Source organism: Oryzias latipes, chromosome 9, assembly GCF_002234675.1.
Source record: "Oryzias latipes chromosome 9, ASM223467v1".
NCBI lineage: Eukaryota > Metazoa > Chordata > Actinopteri > Beloniformes > Adrianichthyidae > Oryzias > Oryzias latipes.
The window spans coordinates 5,289,315-5,309,176 of record NC_019867.2 but is presented as its reverse complement, the minus strand read 5'-3'; the positions used below and the strand labels follow the sequence as shown (position 1 = coordinate 5,309,176).

Genomic DNA, 19,862 nt, shown 5'->3' with positions numbered 1-19,862 from the left:
CCTCAGAAAGGTTGTTGGTTTTTGTTGGACTGCAATGTTCCATCTAGTGGGGACTTGGTGAGCCGAAAAACAGCCTCAATGAAGCAGATAAAGCAGCAAGTTGTTAAGTTTTAAGTCTTTTTCCTTAGATATCGGATTGACATCGGACAATAACGTTACAAAGCATAAATACATATATACAATACAACACATAAACACATACTAAACAATTGAATAAAGTACAACATCACAGCTTATACCGGTAATTAAAACAACATTAAATCAACACATTGAATCAAAATGGGCTTATCTTTGATTGTGGGCAGCTATAGGAGCGGACAAGCCACTATTTCAAATAAACGTCGTTTGCAATCTATTCTCCTCTGGAACTGAGTTCCACGCACTGAATAGGCCGACTTACCAAAAGTGCTGTTGCACAGAGGAATGCAGCGGCCGCCTCAGCTGTGATAATTTTATAAAACTGTATTTATTCAGATTTTTTTAAATTCTCTCTTAAAATTTTCTCTCTATGTATTGAGTTTCATTCTTGTGCCTTTTTATGTTTCATTGTGTTGGGTCCGGGGGGTCGGGAGGGTTCAAGGCATATTTGATCATTTCTGATTTCATGTTTTTAAGCCTGAAAAGCACTTTGTGCTACTGTTGTATTAAAAGTGCCTCATAAATAAAGTTTGATTGGATTTGAACAGACATCTGGCACACCCAAAAAAACATTGATTGAACTAGTTCTCCCAAATCTTCTTTAACCCTTGGGTTGTTTTTGTGGGGTCCAGATGACCCCACTCCCTACGTTAACGTGCCTCAGAGGCACAAAGACAGTGCGCTGAACCTTTTTTCTTCAATGATTTGTGATCTTCACTGGTGTCCATGGATTACATAAAATCCTCTCCACCTTTATCCACCTTCGTCATGGTAGGGAGAACACTTCAATGTAAGGGCGGGGTCATCTGGACCCCACAATATAGCACAAGGGTTAACATTTTTTTGTCAAAAAAATGAAGAATTTTGTAAAACATATTCAGGACCTGCACTTGAACGTTGTATTTTTAAAATCATTTTGTTGTGTTTTGTGTTAAGTTCAGCTCCAGACTTGACCTGGCTCCATTTAACCTGCAGCTGGGGTTTGTTAATTGTAACCTAAATCAAATCTAACTGCAGTCATTTCAAAGGAGCACTCCGTCCTGGGTGATTGCAGGGGATGATGGAGCTTTTGTTTAAAGCAGCACCTCGCCGGCCCCCACCACCCTGCCGGTTGTGGTTATGTGAGGCAAAGCTTTCATCTCAGACCAGGAGAAAGCTGAACAGCAGCTCAGCAAACCAAAAACCTCAGAGAGGCGCAAGGAAACAAAACCAGGTAAGCTTATTTTGACCTAAAAAACTCTTAATCTAAACTCAAATATATTAAATAAAAAGCAGTTTTTAAATCTATATTTTAAGGATTTTTGTGAGATACAAGTGTCTGTTTTTAATAGGATGTCTGCAGAACCGGCGACCATTGGGAGTCCGAACTGTGGCTCTGCGTGCAACCTTTCCCTGGAGATCCCAACGCCACCGCAGCTGGTCGACGCCTGGTTGGTGCCCACTTTCTTCTGCCTCATCATGCTGGTCGGTCTGGTCGGGAACTCGCTGGTCATACATGTGATCACGAAGCATCAGCAGATGAAGACTGTCACCAATTTCTACATAGGTGACACTTGCCTGAAAACTGAATACACCTTTAATTTATTTTAAATGTATAATTGAACAGGGATGATGTTTGCTCTCCAAAAACATTGTGCTCTCCTGCAGTCAATCTGGCTACTACTGACATCTTGTTCCTGGTGTGCTGCGTTCCCTTCACCGCCACTCTGTACCCTCTGCCCAGCTGGATCTTTGGGGAGTTCATGTGCCGTCTGGTCAATTATCTACAACAGGTGAGAAAAATATCTATATATAAAATCATCCAAGCAAATTAATACAATCACAGTAGTATTTTAAAAAAGGGTTCGTCAAACTCTTTGAAAAAGTGTCATGTGTTATTCCTTTTAAAGTCATCATCACAGCTTTACGTTGACAAGTGCTGACTTTTTTTAGAATGGTATTTTTTTAATGAAAACATTTTTTTTAATCCAGATTGACACACTTTAAATAAAGGAGTGTGTGATTAACAAAGCACGTTTGTGTGTGTCTGTATGTGGAGGTAAACTGTGGATTAGTTTGCATATGGGGCTGAAGAGGTCTCCTCACATGAGGCAACTTAAAAAATAAATTGTTAGGAAAAAAAACTTGTACATGTTGTTCTTGGAATGTATGAACACCTGTTTTTTTGGTACGCATGACAATTTTCTGCAATTAAAATCCTAATTTATCCATCCCTGATAGCCGGAAGCACTATAAAGTGGTATAACGTAATATTTTGATATATTCCTAAAGTTATGAGTCATTTCCAATAAAACAATACAGGCACTTGTGTTGGCTGTAATATATTTATACATTTTACTTAAATATGTGTTTCTATAAATTAAAATAAATACATTTGTTGTGCCATGTATATAATCAAACTCAAACTCAAACTTTATTTATTTATATAGCGCCTTTCATTTTGGTTAAAAACACAAAGCGCTTAACATAAAAACAGATAAAACAGTCATAAAAAGTGAAAGTTATTAAAAACAGAAAACAAAGGACAATGACACAAAGAAGGTACCCCTCCCTCACCACCCCCCGCCCCCATCCCCACCCACCCAGTTACCCCAGTAGAACCGTGAACAGAAAAAGAACTGCAGTTGAAGAAGGTCTGGCTTGGTACTGCTGCGAGGAAACGATATCATGGGGATCCATTCATTCCAAGGCCCAGCCGGACCACAAGGGCCATTACCGCAGCGCCCGCCCAACACAGGGCAGCCCAGGGCCCCATCCATGGCTATTAGACCACAGAGTGGGACCCCAGCCCGCCCAACCAGAACGGGCACCACAGCAACGGCACGCCCTACAGGTCAAGCTGGTGGTGCCCAAGAACGATGGATCCCCCAGAGGAAACACTGGAGTAAAAAAACATCAGAATAAAAAATAAAAATGATCATAGAATAACAACAATAAAAATAGAAAAAGATAAAAAATAAAATAAGATATAAGAATGTTAGTAATTAAAAAATAAAAAAAATAAAAATGTCAGTGATTAAAACATAACCTAAGAATCATTGGTAAAATAACAATAAAAAGAATTGCATATTAGAAACAAAGATAATAATAGTCCTTACAAGAAAATAAATAATTAAATATGTAAATAAATACCTCAATTAATAAATAGATGAATAATAAAAGACATAAGGAATGATCAAAGTCATATAAAAGCCAGACTAAAAAGGTGGGTCTTGAGCCTCTTCTTAAAAACCTCTACAGTCTCTGCGGCCCTGAGGCTCTCCGGCAGGCTGTTCCACAGGCGAGGACCATAATGGCAGAATGAAGCCTCACCATGTGTCTTGGTCCTTACCTTAGGGACAACTAAGAGGCCAGTGCCAGAGGACCTCAGGGTCCGCGAGGGTTCGTATTTTAAAATAATATCATTTAAATAAGAGGGCCCAAGACCATAAAAACATTTATAAACCATTAAAAGAACTTTAAAATCAATCCTGAAACGCACAGGGAGCCAATGCAGCGACTTTAAAACCGGTGTAATGTGTTCCCGCCCTCTGTTCCTTGTCAGAACTCGTGCCGCTGAGTTCTGTAGAAGTTGTAGATTTGAGATCGACTTTTGGGGTAAACCAGAGAGCAGGGCATTACAGTAATCTAAACGACTAAAAATAAAAGCATGCAGTCACTTAATTTAGAGAACCTTTCTGTAATGTGAAAATATATCACTAATCATAAAAGCCATGAAATTATTAAAAGTTAAATAAATTAATGGATTAAATGAAAAATTAAAGTTAATGCCAAGTTGAAAAGATGAGTCTTTAATTTACAAATGAAAATATCCACAGATGCAGAAAGTTCTAAGATCCTCAGTTGAGTTATTTCACTTACAAAAATAAGTAAATAACAGAAAAACAAGAACCGTTTTTTTAAAAGAATGGTTTTCGGATCCAGTAAACCACAACATATAGTTAAGTGATGCAACTTAACTGAAGGCTTTTTATACTGTGATTAAGTGAATTAAATGAAACCAATCTTTTTTTAACTGACTTTTGGAACTATTTGTTGCAAACAAAATGCGTATTATAGCTGTTTTGGTTCTTTTCTTCTTCTGTTTTTAAGGTTTGTTTTTCCAAAATACAAAAACAAAGACAAGAATTCTGTGTAAACTGTTTTTTTTTGTTTTTGTCAGGTGACTGCGCAGGCGACTTGCATCACCCTGTCTGCCATGAGCGTGGACCGCTGCTATGTGACGGTCTATCCTCTGCAGTCGCTGCGACACCGCACCCCCTGCTTGGCTCTGGCCGTCTCTGTGTCCATCTGGATAAGTAAAGCACAAACAAGCCCCATCTTTTCTGACATAACTCTCCTATTTTAAAAACTTTTTTAAGAAAACATGAGAGCATTCCTGCATTAAAAGCAGAGCTTTAATGGTTCGTCTTCAGCGTTCAGAGCAGATGTTGTCCTCTGTTGTCTGCAGGCTCCTTGCTTCTGTCCATCCCTGTGGTCGTGTACACCCGTCTAGAGGAAGGATACTGGTTTGGCCCACAGATTTACTGCAGCGAGGTCTTCCCCTCTGCTTTTGTCCAGAGAGCCTTCATCATTTACAACTTTTTGGCCATCTACCTCCTCCCCCTTCTGACCATCGTTGCCTGTTACACCTTCATGCTCAAGCGCATTGGCCGACCCAGTGTGAATCCCATCGACGGCAGCTACCAAGTTAGAGCTTTTGACTATTTTTGGTCAAAGTGCAATAGATTGTTACAAATACTTGAGCAACACTTATTCTTTGCAGCTCCAGGCTCAGGCGGAGCGAGCAGCAGCCGTCCGAGCTCGAGTCTCCCACATGGTGAAGGTTATAGTGGTCCTCTTCCTCATCTGCTGGGGCCCCATCCAGTTCTGTGGGCTGCTGCAAGCTTTTGGCCTCCACAGCTACTTTCTATACAAAGTGAGCTCTCATTTATGTCATTATCTAAATTCACCCATAGATCATGATGTCAGTGTTTGGTTTTGGTCCAATTTGCAGGTTTTAAGAAGTAGTTGTCACATGGTCCATAATCCAAATACAAAGACCACACCCCCATTTACACAAATTTTTTCAATCTCAAATTTAAAATGAAATGATGAAATTCATAAAATTAAATCACAAGGTACACCTAGATGTACAGTAACAGGAAAGTGCTAAAACTCTTAGGAAGTTGCCTGTTTTACACACCCCTTTCTGGTAACTTGAACTCACCTGGATCCATTTGATTTTGTTTTTAAACTTGATTCAAACAGGAAGTCATAGGAATGTGCATTATGTAAGGGTTAATGGCCGACGAAGTGTGCGGTTACTACTTTTTAACGCACGCCGTGGAAGCCTGAACCGGTTGCTTCCGCGAAGTGCGTTAAAAAGTAGTAACCGCACACTTCGAAGGCCATTAACCCGCTTATACCATGGTCACTTACAAAAGCAATACATATTAACCAGGTTTTAGTCCTTAATTCTTGTTTTTTTTTTTCGATTTGTATCACTTTTCTCATAAACAGCGTACTATATGTTACGTGATGCGGCGTAACATATAGTCCGCGTCGCGCAGCACCACCGCTGCAGTTAAGATTCGGCGATATATATATGCTGATCGTCCCGATGGGTTGAATAAAGCATCAATTCAGAGGGAAAGTTAATCGCTTACCGCTTGTTTTTGCCCCGATGATGAAGCAAAAGGTTGTTTTACAGAAGCCGGCGCAGTGATACAAATCATTTAAGCTAGCCGACTGGAACTTCTTTTTTCACCGTGCGGTTATCAGGTTTTAACGCATACCCAGCAGCCAATCAGAATCGAGTATTCAACCGGACCATGGTATCATTTAATCTCACTAACAGACTACAAAATAAAACAAAAACATTTAACCAAAGATTTAGGATTCAAAAATAGTAACCTTTTTTTTCTCTTCAGAGAATTTGAAAGGAAATTGTTTATTTTCATTTATTTATTTTTCCTTTTTCTTTTAACTCATCCTGTCCAGCAGCTAAGCAACCAGATGAGAGCTGAAGGCCTCTTGTGTTGGACAGAGTTTACTGTTACAATAGGGGTTTATGAATCTTCTGACACACGAGGTGTATATTTGTACAAACCCCTTTTGTACTTGAGGCTAAACTTTATTTATAGTAATTATATTGCATACATTTCTTGCTTGACTGGCTGGAAATAGGAAAACAGTTAGTTACAGTTAATTACAATATGAAAATAGGCAAAATGGTATTGTTTGATGGAAAAACTGAAAGAATGACATGTATGATTAAAAAGATGCTCAGTTTCAGATTCCAGCAGACTCACTTGTTTACATCCACAGTCCTTATGGGAGGAAAGACAAATATCTAAGAAACAAAAAATATAAACAACTAAAAATATTTGCACTGAAACAGATAAAAACAATAAATGAAGCAGTGCAAAATTTATATTCATTGTGGGAAAGTTAACTTCATAAACTCAGTGTTCACGCAATGTTGCCCCTCAGAGGTTGTGTCATCAGAAATTCTACTTAAAGAAACTTCATTAAGTGTCTTGAACAGACTTGAAAACCAGTGTTTAGAATAGGATATTTGCTGCCCCCCCCACCCTAATTTTTTTTGCATTCACACATTCACATGAGTTCACGGTTAAACAGTTGATCTTGTCATCCTATAGGAGTTTAGAAACTAAAAAATGTTTTTAAATTAACTGAAATGTATTTTCATTTGTGACTTCATGAAACACGGTTTGTAAAGAGCAGGATTTGTGGATGGAAGGCAATTTTATTACTCTTGGAGCATTTAGATGTGATTTTTTTTGTAGTTAAACATATAACTGAACTGTACATGTGCTCTTTCAGGATGGAGGGCCTCCAGACCTACTTTGTTTCTTTAATTTACCAATTTTTAAAGACTAAAACAACAACTAATCTCACACTTTTCTGTTTTTTAACAATTTTCTAAAATCCTTTCCAATGTAGAGTATGTATTTTTTATTAAAATGTTCATATATTGTCTCTGTAACATAAAATGTATGCAACTTTTTGCAGTTTTCTAAAACCTGAGATTGTTTTGGAGTCAGCCAGGTTTTATTTACATTCCCTAACTGAAGGGTAAAGCAATTCTGCTGTAGAGAAATGATTTTATGCAGAAAAATGCATGCAAAAATCTCTTTTCTTTTACTTCCAGCTAAAGATTTGGGGCCACTGCTTGTCCTACTGCAACTCCTCCATCAACCCACTGGTTTATGCCTTCATGGGCAACAACTTCAAGAAGGCTTTCAAACATGCTTTCCCAGCCTTTCTTCTGTGGCGCGCCAGGAGAAGAGTCCGGGTGGGACATTTAGACACGGAGGACGGCAGAGATCAGCAACCACCCAAAGGAGAAGCTGAGCTGCATTTCCTTTCATCTGAGTCCTAAAGGCCACGCAGGCCGTTCATGCGGTGCGCTCATTTTTTATTAATAAACCTGCTCTGGAGTGGTGTGAACATAAACACATGATCAGAAAAGAGGAATATTTGTTCAAAGTTTCTAAAAGTCTGACAGACTTTAAGTCCTTGAAGCAGAAGCACACAGCCTCACATGATTCTTCACGAGCAGCTTAAATTACATTATTATTTCATTACGTTTGTCTAATTTAGGAAGACTGATGCTGCTGGTTTGGATACTTGTGGAATTTACTGGAGTAGTTATGTCTTAAATATCCTTAAAAGAAAAAGCAAAAAAAACCCCACACATTTCCGACGTTTTTGTCTATTTCTGTTCTGTTTTCTCCTGTTATGGTTTAGATTTTTGTGAGGTGACAATATTTTTTAACATTTTGGTTTTGTCTTTAAAATGTGTTTTTAAATATGTACCTCTGAATGTTTCTTAATTTATTTATCATTTGGATGTTTGCAAATCAGTTTTTTTTCTCAGTTTTCTGGTTTGGAAAAACAGTTTCATGAAGCCTCACTTTGCACTTTTTTTTAATTATGTGTGCAAAAACGGTTTTATTTACAGAGTATGTATTTGAATTGGGAGCAGAAAGATGTGTTCTCAAAGAGTTGAAAAAAGCTATAAAAAAAAGCAACTCTAATTTCATTTTTGTTCACCTATACATGTCAATGTATAGCTGTGGTCTGCTGGTGTGGAGGAATCAATGAAAGGGACAAAAAGAAGCTGGACGTTATTTATGACCTGTACTTTTACTTCCACCTTGCATTATTTTTATTCTTACCCATTGCTACTTTATTTTTCGTACTTTTCCAACTGCTATTTTTTTCTTGTTTTTGGCTGCTGTGACAACCCAATTTTCCCCGCGGGGATCAATAAAGTCCTATCTTATCTTATCTTATCTTATCTTATCTTATCTTATCTTATCTTATCTTATCTTATCTTATCTTATCTTATCTTATCTTATCTTATCTTATCTTAACTTAACTTAACTTAACTTAACTTAACTTAACTTAACTTAACTTAACTTAACTTAACTTATCCTATCTTATCCTATCTTATCTTATCTTATCTTATCTTATCTTATCTTATCTTATCTTATCTTATCTTATCTTATCTTATCTTATCTTATCTTGTCTTATCTTATCTTGTCTTATCAATTCAATGAGTGACTGGTGCGGCTCTATGGTCACATTCTTACATGAGACGGCCAATTTAAATGACTTTACATGAGACCAGTAATAGATTTTGTGTTACATAGAGTTTAACTTTAAAATTGTGTAAAATTTAGCAGCACTGCAAAAATGATGTGCTATTAACATCAATTTATATCACTATAGGTGGGGTAGAAAATATAAAAAAAAGGGCAAAAGAGTCAACTTAAAAAATGGTATATGTTCAAATCTGTTTATTGTAATCTATTAACAGAAAAACACATGTTGACAGTGAAATGCCATGTTAGGCCGTGGTTTTTCGGTAAGACTATTTTTGATACAGACAAAAACTCATTTAAGTGTTTACTGCAAGGCCAGGCTGAGCAAACCTTAATATTCAGGGTCCAAATCAAGGTTTTGTTATGACTTTTACCCGGCTTCTCACCCAAACCTCACTGAAAAATTTCCAAGAACTTAAAGCCTCCTGAAGGACAAAAAATCAGAACAGATTTAAAACAACCGTTTGGTCCTTGAAGAACAGTGTCTTAAGTTTGCAGGACTGTGGTGCATTTTCGCGCTTTTACTTAAAATCCTAGTTTAAATTATTATTATTTTTAAATTGCAATTTTCCTCTTTAAAAAAATACATATTTTACATGACTACTTTTAGAAGACATTTTCATGAGCAAAACAGTAGCCAATTTCAATGTATAAAACTCAATTCAAGACTCATTTTTACACATTAGATTTTACTCTGTTATTTAGGTGTTTCATGTTTTTTACCTTCAATTTTTTTTCAATGTTTTTTTTGTATTTATTCTTTTTGTTTTATTGTGTTTAGCTCTAATTAAATGTGTTCAATTTTTAATTGTGTTAAAGCGCCTATATAAATAAAGATTATTAAGATTAAGTATATTTAGTCTGTTAAGAGAAGCAGTAGTTGAAGTGTACTATTGTAAACTTTAAATGTTCCAATTTAGTTTGAAGTATTCAGTAAGTATTCTTCCTACATGGTCTATATTAGACTTGAGATACTTATACTCAAGTATACATATTACAATAATCTTCAAGTGAACAACTTTTTGCTAAGGATTTGCTTTGTCTACTTTCTATTTGCCAAACTTTTATGTTTTTTAAGTAGAAAACCTTAAAAAGGTGTGAATCATTTATCAACATATTTTTTTAAACGACACTTTTGTGGTGAACAAAAATAAATAATCTGTAAACGTTTAAAAACAGCCTGCTTCAAACCGAAGTGTAAAGAAAGCTGGTTCGGTTACCCAAATTACGAGGAGGCCGTGAACGCAGCACGTTATGCAAGCTTTTCACCGGCAGTGAGTCGAGGCTGAGGGAGACCCTCTCACGCTGCTGCGCAGACGGACACAGACAGCATCCCCTTCATCATCTTCATCACTCATTAAACACACCGCAGCCTTCGAAAAGTCATGGAGAAGAAACGAACCATCAACTTTGGCGCCGGACCCGCAAAACTGCCTCAGTCTGTGAGTTTGCGCGTTCACGTCGTGCGAATAAAGCAAGCTAATTCTGAACTAGCTCAATGCGGGATGTGACTTTACCAGCCTTAGTTGTGCAGTTTGTTCTTGCAGATCTGTGCTCAAATGCACTTTGCAGCTTTTCTTATTAATGCATCTGCTTCTTAAGTTCCGCCTGTGTCACTGCGTTTTGCGGGTTTTAGGAGTTTCGTGCGTGATTACCGCTGTTTAATTTTATTTTTTAAGTTTCGTTAAAGGTTGGACTTTTGCCAGCAGCTGCAGCAGACAGAAAACTGTAAGCTGGGTTGCATCAGCCTCACTCATTCATGTGGAAACCTGCCGCTTTGTGCCCAATCACAGCTGCAGTACCACTGGCAGCCTCTAGATGGCAGAAAAACCCCTAAGAACTGTAAAAGAAAACTGATTTATTATTCAACTTTACAGATAAAATAAACATTTTGTTTGCTGAGCTTTTGTCCTCAACCTTTATTAAAATGTAAAACATCACATTGTTTAGCTGGTTAATTTTTCTGGTTCTTTTATGTTGACTTCACGTGATTCAGCTAAAAGGACAGTTGACGTCACTGTGAGGTCACTGACCCTCACACAATAAGCACACTGAAGACAACTTGTGCTTGCTTTAAGTAAAGTGCATCTGCTGGTGCAAAAGGCTGCCATCTTTGTAGTTAACGTCCCAAATGATAACCATAGCAACAGATGAAAATCCTATTTTAAATCTAATGATTCTAAGAAACTCATTGAACGTTAAAAAAAAACAAAAACAAACGAATTTTTCAATTTTAATTCTATTTAACTGTTAAAAAAACTGAATTCCTACTTAGATCAATCTGACCAGGCATTCTCAGGATTTACAAAAACTATAAATGATTGAATACTTTTTTTCTTTTGCCTAACAATTTGATAAATAAGGAAAATGAGGTGTTCTTAATGTTTTTCTGGAATTTAGTTTTCTTTAATCGTGACTTTTCGCTGCAATGCAAACACAAAAAACAGCTCAAATAAACTTTATCAAGACTAGACGACACTGTGATGGTCGATGTTTTAGCCACTAGGAGGCTAAAACATCTGATGTTTTAGGTAAATTATATTACACATGAATAAAATTGAGCTATAAACAATAGGAAAAAAAGGTGTTATAAAAGCAAAAATGACTCGATACAGAAAAGAAATCAAACTGCATTCAAGGTTTGGTTTAAGGATGGAAATTTGTTTGCGGAAATTATTTTAGGCCGTGCGATCGTGCACAAAAATCCATGTTTATCTTAACTTTTGGTTGGCAATAATTTGCATTTTAGCCCTAAACCTAACAGTGTTTTTACTTAATAATAATTTGTTTTAGAATAAATACATTCTTCATGAGAACAAAGCACAATTTTATCCTCAAAACAGCAGTTGCAGTTTAAAAAAAGTTTTCCATATGCATTTTAATGATTATTCTTATATTTTAAAATATTTAGTCTCCTCTGTTTCGACTCATAGGTGAGCTTAATATTTGCTTTTCAAATCTCCTTCATAATCCATCAAAGTGATTGATTCATTTAGTTTATTTCAAGCAATTTAAGCAAAAGGCAATAAATTCACATACGTATTCATTGAATCTATTTCAGATATTTATTCATAAATATATTATGAAATGGGGAAAAAAATCAAAGAAAATGATACTATCACCTTGATATTATAATAGACACATACAGTGCCACATAAATCCATTCAATGCAATTGTCTGATTAGCTGCCTGAAAGGGAAAGAGCGGAAGTGAATTGATGTAAACCCCCCCCCCCCCCCCCCATTTCAAACCATCTTCTACTTGTTCTGAGGATGTGATGGGTTGCAGGTTCTCCTCCAAGCGCAGAAGGAGCTGCTGGACTACAACGGCATTGGTGTTAGTGTTCTTGGTGAGTACCACCACTGCCTCCTCTCAAGCTTGAATCTGTCAAAAATCTGGAGTTTGGGAGGGAAAATGCCTGGATCTAAAGACGAGGGTTTCTCTTCAATTTAGAAATGAGTCACCGATCGTCAGACTTCAACAAAATCATCAACAAGACAGAGAGTCTTCTGCGAGAGTTGTTGTAAGTGACTATTGTTGCTTTAGTTTTATTTATTTTCTTAAATGAAAGCTGTTTTTGTCACCATTGTGACACTTAAAAAAAGAAAAAACTCAATGGAAATATAAATGATATTGTCTATATCAGTGTTTTTCAACCTTTTTTGAGCCACGGCACACTTTAACCTTGACAGAAATCCCGCGGCCCACCAGCATCCGAAAAAAAATAAAATAAAAAAAAGGAGAAACTCATAGTCTGTATTGATTTACAGCCCCTCCACAATCTCACATGCGTTTTTGTGATAATTGTGGCAGAAAAAGCTGGACGTTGCAGCTGTTTTTTCTAAAAGATGTAATAAAAGTTAAGTTAGAAGATTTGAGAACTGTTTGATGTGTGTTTGTTGTGGTTTCAAGACGTCAAAGGAAGACTCATTGTGCGCTGAGACATGGCACTTTAACCAAATGCATCATGGGAGATGTAGTGCAAACAGCTGCTGAACGCAAACAGACTTGCGTCTCTGAGCTTCATTGTGTTGTTCACTTGTTCCACGGTCTGACACCGGACTCTGTGGAAAGCTACACCACTAAAGACGAGTTTTAGCTGTTATTGTTGTTGGAACTGAGCAACTTTATCAGCAGAATCCGAACAAGGACGTGAAGACTTTAACCACTTCTGATTGGTCAGACTGATGACGTGTGATTAAGCCTCCAAGAATGATTGGAGGACACGGTCAAAGGAGCGGGACATTTCCTAATACAGCTGCCGCTACGGCTAAATCACGGTACCGTCATTCTTATCAAAATGTCTTTAATAGTTTTTTATGATCATTCATATTCCTAACTACTCAGTGTTTTATCAGGGCCTGTTTGGATGAACACAGAGCTGATATCCTGGAGATGGAAAATGTTTTTAGATCAGTGAATGAGGGCAATTTCCCACGACACACCTGACCATCTCCCACGGCACACTGGTTGAAAAACACTGGTCTATGTCATGTTTTAACAGCTCTTTTACTCAGAAAATCCTGCCATAAGTGTCCAAAAGTGCGAATGTTCCTTCCCAGAAACATCCCAGACAACTACAAGGTGCTGTTCCTGCAGGGTGGGGGGTCTGGACAGTTCAGCGCCGTTCCTCTCAACCTGATTGGTCTCAAAGAGGACAGATGCGCCGATTACATCGTGACCGGCACGTGGTCGGCTAAAGCGGCAAAAGAAGCAGAGAAGTACGGCAAAGTCCGCGTTGTCCACCCAAAGATGGACAGCTACACCAGTGAGTTCACCCAAAGCTCTTTGAGGAGGATCTTTTCATTCAGGTCACACCGAGACGGTCCGACAAAAGTCTGGCAGCTTTTCCTGCTCGTTGCATAATGCCACAGTGAAAGGCTGAGGGATTTTCCACATGCTTGTGTCTGATGGAGGTTTTCAGAGCAGCTGCGTCCACAAAGAGTTTATGTCAAAGCAAATTCTATGTGTTTATGTCTTAATTATCAACCAACTTTTCACCTGAACAGAAAAAGAAAGGAGGCCTGGGACACGAAATATGCAGATTGTGAATGCAGCAGTCCCTCTTTATGTTGATGTTCACCTTTGTCTGTTTTGTCTTTTTTCTTTTCTGCGATTTTGTTGGATTATTTTTATTTTTTACAGCGCTTCCTGATTTATAGAATGTTTCAGTTTGATGAATCTTCATAAATCTCAGATCATGAGCAGATCTTTGTTTTCATTTTATAGAACTGGACTTATTTTTCAATGAAGGTTTTGAACTCTGAGAGGTTAAGAGAGGAAAGTGTAAAAATGTTCACGTCTGTCTGAGAAAAGTGTATGAAGTGGGCAGTGAGGAGTTTTACAGCCTTGACCCTGGAACACTTTCATCATAAAAAACACTTTTGTCGAGGAAGTTTTAAAGTACCTGTCATAAAACATAGATCAAAACATGACAACATGTGATAAATTAGAGTGGTTTTCTTTGATTTCCAACTGTGGTACGAGTAACAAAATGAAAAGCAGCCACTTCCTCTTAAAGCCTATGTAAACACACATAGACGTGTGTTTTGGGCTGTCATGTTCAAAACACGTTGCTATCAATGCAAGTTTTTAGGCTCAACGGAAAAAAAAAATGCGGCCATTGTACGCGTTTTGGCAGTTACACCAGATCAAACTTTGACCAATCTGGGACTCAGATTTGGTAGCGACGTATGGATTTGGATTATCGGATGAACGCGGACTCAGCGGAGGAGCCTGACGAAGTTTCCGTTTTTTTTTTTAAGTAAAGATACTCCTGACATGACGGCAATCCGGATGAGCAGTTTCTTGGACTCTAGCAATGAACCGAACCCCTTTCCGTTTTGTGCCCAAATCCAGAGATTTGCCCCGCTCCGATATCTCACACCAAGCCTCTTTCAACTGTAGGCGGTGGAGAAGCGTCAGTAAAACATTAGAAAAAGCAAAAGAAGCCCCTCCCTGCTTGTCCAGTGTGAGTTCCATGGGCAAATGTCTGGTTTATACATAGCAGGAAAAGAAAATGAAGATGACTACTTTGCAGATTTTGTGTATCGCGGCTTATTCTTGAATGTAACTCCCATGTTAAATCAGGGAACACTAGATTTCCTTGAATTATACAGAAAAACCAAATATTTGCCAAAAATTTATTTTCTTTGTATCTGTAAAGAAAACTAAATTTAAACCCAATGTTATTTGTGAAGCGTGACAGTGGAAGTGTCATGATTTGGGCCGGTTTTCATCTTTTTTGTAAAATCATCACTTGAAAAATCACAAAATCTCATTTCCACCATTTTAGTCAACTCTAAGTCATTTGGAAAGCCATTATTTCTTTAAAGACCCCCTCTGAGAAAAATGGTGCTTTGAACGTGTTCTTGTGACATTTTTCTGATGATGGAAGACATAATTGAAGAAAATTTCAGAGTTTTTCTTTAGTCAAATTGCTGTGAGTCAAGAGCAGATGGAAAAAGGCTGTTTGAAAAAGATCGTGTTTGGCAAATTTGGCTGAAACAGGAATATAATCCTTAAAAAAAAACGTCTGAAAATAGACTAAAAGATGATCAGAATGGGACTTTAAAGTTCCTTTGTTAAAGCTCACATAAGAACTAAAGTGAAAGTATCAGAGACTGGTCTATAGAAAGAACAGAACATGGTTTCGTTACATCCAGCAGCTTTATTTTCGTCCCATTTGATATTCAGTGGTTATGTTTTCCCCCTTCCACTGTTTGATCTTCAGAAATTCCCGAGCCCAGCAGCTGGACCCTAAACCCCTCGGCCTCGTACGTGTACTACTGCTGCAACGAGACCGTGCATGGCGTGGAGTACCACTTCACTCCTGAAACAAACGGGGTGGTGCTCGTCAGCGACATGTCGTCCAACTTCCTTTCGCGGCCCGTAGACGTGTCGAAGGTGAGACCGAGGCTCCTCTGCAGCCTCCAGGTCGGCGCCCGCACTCAATCTTTGTGCTCGCTTTTGTGCAGTTTGGGCTCATTTTCGCCGGGGCTCAGAAAAACGTGGGCTGTGCCGGCGTGACCGTGGTCATTGTGAGAGAAGACTTGTTAGGCCACGCCCTGAAAGAATGCCCCATTGTCCTGGACTACAAGGTGCAGGTGGAAATGAACTCGCTGTACAACACGCCTCCGTGCTTCAGGTAACCTCACGAGGACACCTGCACGCCCACTTAGAACATAAACCGTTCTTTTAGCTCTGAAATACTCACACGACACACACTTACCTCTTTTTCCAGTCCTAAAATGGACAAAATTCAATTCTTACGGCATATAAAGAAAGTCTGTTTCCTATTAAATGTACGTCTTACCCTTAAGATGCCCCCCCACATGAGAGCAAACTGCAGATTTATGAGGATTTTATTTTGTAAAAAAAAAAGGAAAAAGAACAAACAGAAAAATGTCCTGTTGTTCACATTTCAGCATCTACATCATGAATCTGGTTCTGGAGTGGATCAAGAACAATGGAGGCAGCGTCGCCATGGAGACACTGAACAAGCAGAAGTCCTCCATCATTTATGACATCATCAATGCTTCAAATGGTTTCTATGTGTAAGTACTGTAACCCTGGAGCACCCACAGGGCCCAATTTGACCGTTGTTTAAAAAAAAAAAAAAAGAGTAATTTACATTTTTCTTTTATTGTTTTGACTGCTGTTAATTGCTGCTACCTAAACCGGAGCCAGATTCCCCAGTGTACTTGAATGCATCACATTTACTGTTTAACCCTAAACACAGCCAAACCCCCAAAACAGTTAACTTTTACTTTTTTTGTTTCTTTCTCTCATTTGTTCAAGATTAGGGAAAAAAATACCCCTTAGTGGTGTAAAAGTGAAGGTTGGAAGTCTGTTATAATGAGAAAACTACATAAAGTCACTATTTTAGTGCATTTTGATCTTTTATTGCAGCACAATGTTACAAATATAAATGAAACATGAAGTTTTTTACAGCATTTAATAGGTTTAATGATTAAAAATAGAGGAACAAAATCAAGTGATCACGGGTCATAAATAATCGCACAAAAGTCAATATATAACTCTTAAACATGGATTTAAGGTCTAAAAAATTGGTCAAACTATAAAAAATTACAGCTTTTTTTTTAAACGACTAAAAAAATGTGACACCGTTTTTGTTATAGCATATAGTAAGTATTCTTCTTTTTAGAGAGCAGTGTTTTATACTTATGTGTTGAGTATTCCTCTTTTTAAACAATAAAGTCAATGACCGCACAGGAAGCTCATGGATGTAATGAAGAAGGAAATTACGGTAGAAAGAAAAAGTCTCTTCCCCTCCAATTTCTGCCTCAGCTAAGTTTTTTTTTTAGTCCCGAGAAATTCTGCAGTTTTCATCAAAATATTTGCCCTTTTCATCATTTTAAGATTGTTCTTAATATACTGAAGTGCCTCTGGTGGTTGGCCCTTCAAAATAAGAGCACGCTTTTGTGATGAAAACAGCCATAAATGAACTTCTCCTGTTCATAGAGCTCAGGAAGGGTGAATTTGCGCTGCAATAAGGGGAACTGACTGAAGTGAAGCACAAACTGAAGAAGCTCATTGGTGCGTTGACGTGTTCAGGTGTCCTGTAGACACGACCTGTCGAAGCCGCATGAACGTGCCTTTCCGAGTGGGGAAGAAAGATGGAGATGACGCCTTGGAAAAGAAGTTTCTGGATGGAGCGTCGAAACTTGGAATGATCTCACTGAAAGGACACAGGTCAGTATGACTAAAGTATAAGTAATATATTAATGACGTGAAGTTTTGTTTATGAACTTGAGCTGTGAGCACTGGAGGTCAGCGTTTGTCTCCCCCTGCAGGTCAGTGGGAGGAATGCGTGCGTCTCTGTATAATGCTGTAACGCTGGAGGACACTGAAGCCTTGGCGGACTACATGAGGGAATTCCTCAAAGAGCATCAATGAATGCAGATGAACGTTGCTCTGTAGAATTAATTTACGTCTCACTCCAGTTTTAATAAAAAATTCAATTAAGGCCCGTACACACCGGGACGAATATTCGCCAGCCGTTATTCGCCAGCGTTTTTCGCCACGTTTTTTGTGTTCACACCCAGGCGATTTTCGCTGACGATGAGTGGAGTGAACATGCAATTTCATTCCCTGACATTAGATGGCGCTTAATGTAAAACAGAAATACTCCTGTACACAAGGTGGCGCTGCGCAACTTTACGCTTCTTAAAGTCGCTTTTCACTCAGAAGAAGAGAGCAAGTGTTTACACGCTTGTCAGAATATTACAAAGAAAACATGAATATTTCAAGCACCAGTAGCTCCAACTGGTACTTGGTAAGGGGATATTTAAGAATGTCCGTCATTATTGCTTCGCGGCTGTGTAGACGCTACTTGGCGTCTATCTTCTTCGCTGGTATGTGTGCTCAGCAAGGCAGTTTTGTGTTTGAGCCCCCCCAAGTTGTGTTTTACTGTAACTTCAGAAGCTCCAGACACGTGAGCAAAAGCGCCATTCTCGTTGGTCGAGTAGATTTCGACGCGATGCGTCGAAAAAAAAAAACGAACCCGAGGCGTTTTTTTTTTTTTTGACGCTTTAACGCGTGGCGTTTTTTCGCGTCGGTGTGCACACTCTCATTGGGGCCCTTTGTTTAGTCACGAGGCGTTAAACGTCGGCGAAAATCGCCGGCGAAATTCGTCCCGGTGTGAACAGGCCTTTAAGGCGAATTTCACACCGGTGTGAACAGGCCTTAAAGGCCTGTTCACACCGGTGTGAACAGGCCTTAAATATCCCCTTACCAAGTACCAGTTGGAGCTACTGATGTTTGAAATATTCATGTTTTCTTTGTTTGATTCTGACAAGCGTGTAAATACTTGCTATCTTCTTCTGAGTGAAAAGCGACTTTAAGAAGCGTAAAGTTGCGCAGCGCCACCTTGTGTACAGGAGTATTTCTGTTTTACATTAAGCGCCATCTAATGTCAGGGAATGAAATTGCATGTTCACTCCACTCATCGTCAGCGAAAATCGCCTGGGTGTGAACACAAAAAACGTGGCGAAAAACGCTGGCGAATAACGCCTGGCGAATATTCGTCCTGGTGTGTACGGGCCTTTAGACTTAAGTTAAATTTCTTTTGGGTTTTCTAACATAAATGTTTAGATACATTTTTTAAAGTGTTTGGACAAACAACATTGTAGTGTAAAAAAGTCATTAAATATTATAAAAATTTGCAAACTAATAAATGTCATTTGAAAATGATTGCGTGTATCCCAGTTAAGGTCTTCTGACGTTTTGTTAATAAACACATTTTTTGTTCAAGATGTGACTACAACTCAGAGATATTTGCTAACATATTTCTGTCAAAATAACATTTTTATTAGAATTTATTGCTTTACTGTAAACCTATTCTCCAGTCCCAAAGTTCAGGGGTCTGCAACCTTCAACATTTTTCGGATTCATTTCTCACCGACCAGTAGGAGTCTCGGAAAAATAAGACGCTGGTTTGTTTATAAGTTAGTTACTTTTATGATAAATATAAATGAACTGATTTTTTTATTCATTTGGCATAAATAAAAAAAGACAAAGAAAAAAATAATTATTTTTTGAATCATGAGATATATAACTTATCACATGACTTCCTTTCAAAATAAAAGGCACCCTGTTTTACATAGAATGATCTCGGTGCAGGATAAGTGGTAGAATAATGCAATGTCAGCGGTGATGAAAATAAATAAATAAATAACACTGTTTAGTGCACCTCAGTCAGAAATTCATAAATCTGACTAACCAGAAATAAATTGGAGCTATTTAAGTGAACTTTACTGTGTTTTTTTGAATCACAGAAAATCTTTTTTGATCAAAAACATAACCTGGTGTGCCTTAACTCTGGTTGTGGTTTCTAACCTCCAGTTGATTTTCTGTGGGAAGGGGCGCACAAAAATGTGTTAAAATGTTTCAATCTGACTTGTACTTTCCTTGAACTTTTTGTGAATAAATTGAATAATGTTTGAGTTACTTTACTACTTAATTACTTTTTACTTTACAGTTACTTGTAAAAACGAAAACCTCTTTTTTAACCAGAGCCACAATGGAGGGGTAAAAGAGTCACACATGGCTCTGGAGCTGCAAGCTGTTTAGATTATTTTCTTTAGA

At 38.1% G+C, this 19,862-nt stretch overlaps 2 protein-coding genes across 4 annotated transcripts; both read left to right on the top strand.

Annotated features, from left to right (window-relative positions):
* The first annotated feature begins 958 nt into the window (after nt 1-958).
* Nucleotides 959-7,833, top strand: LOC101172085 (G-protein coupled receptor 54-like). Of its 2 annotated transcripts, XM_023958939.1 has the most exons (6): nt 959-1,684; nt 1,786-1,910; nt 4,301-4,436; nt 4,589-4,827; nt 4,904-5,056; nt 7,295-7,833. In XM_023958939.1, exons 1-6 carry the CDS (start codon nt 1,471-1,473, stop codon nt 7,523-7,525), a joined length of 1,098 nt encoding a protein of 365 aa, XP_023814707.1. In that variant the 5' UTR covers nt 959-1,470; the 3' UTR covers nt 7,526-7,833. The 2 variants fall into 2 exon arrangements, with proteins under 2 accessions (XP_023814707.1, XP_023814706.1); XM_023958938.1 differs by having other exon boundaries at nt 4,589-5,056.
* Nucleotides 7,834-9,987: 2,154 nt separating this feature from the next.
* psat1 (phosphoserine aminotransferase 1) lies at nt 9,988-19,526 on the top strand. Of its 2 annotated transcripts, XR_002290819.2 has the most exons (10): nt 9,988-10,195; nt 12,042-12,102; nt 12,207-12,276; nt 13,316-13,521; nt 15,487-15,659; nt 15,731-15,900; nt 16,181-16,309; nt 17,331-17,468; nt 17,570-17,738; nt 18,820-19,526. XR_002290819.2 is itself a non-coding variant. In XM_004072140.4 (9 exons), the coding sequence occupies exons 1-9, from the start codon at nt 10,139-10,141 to the stop codon at nt 17,670-17,672; spliced, it is 1,107 nt and encodes a 368-aa protein (XP_004072188.1). In that variant the 5' UTR covers nt 9,988-10,138; the 3' UTR covers nt 17,673-17,803. The 2 variants fall into 2 exon arrangements, 1 of the variants encoding a protein (XP_004072188.1); XM_004072140.4 differs by lacking the exon at nt 18,820-19,526 and having other exon boundaries at nt 17,570-17,803.
* The last annotated feature ends 336 nt before the right edge of the window (nt 19,527-19,862 follow it).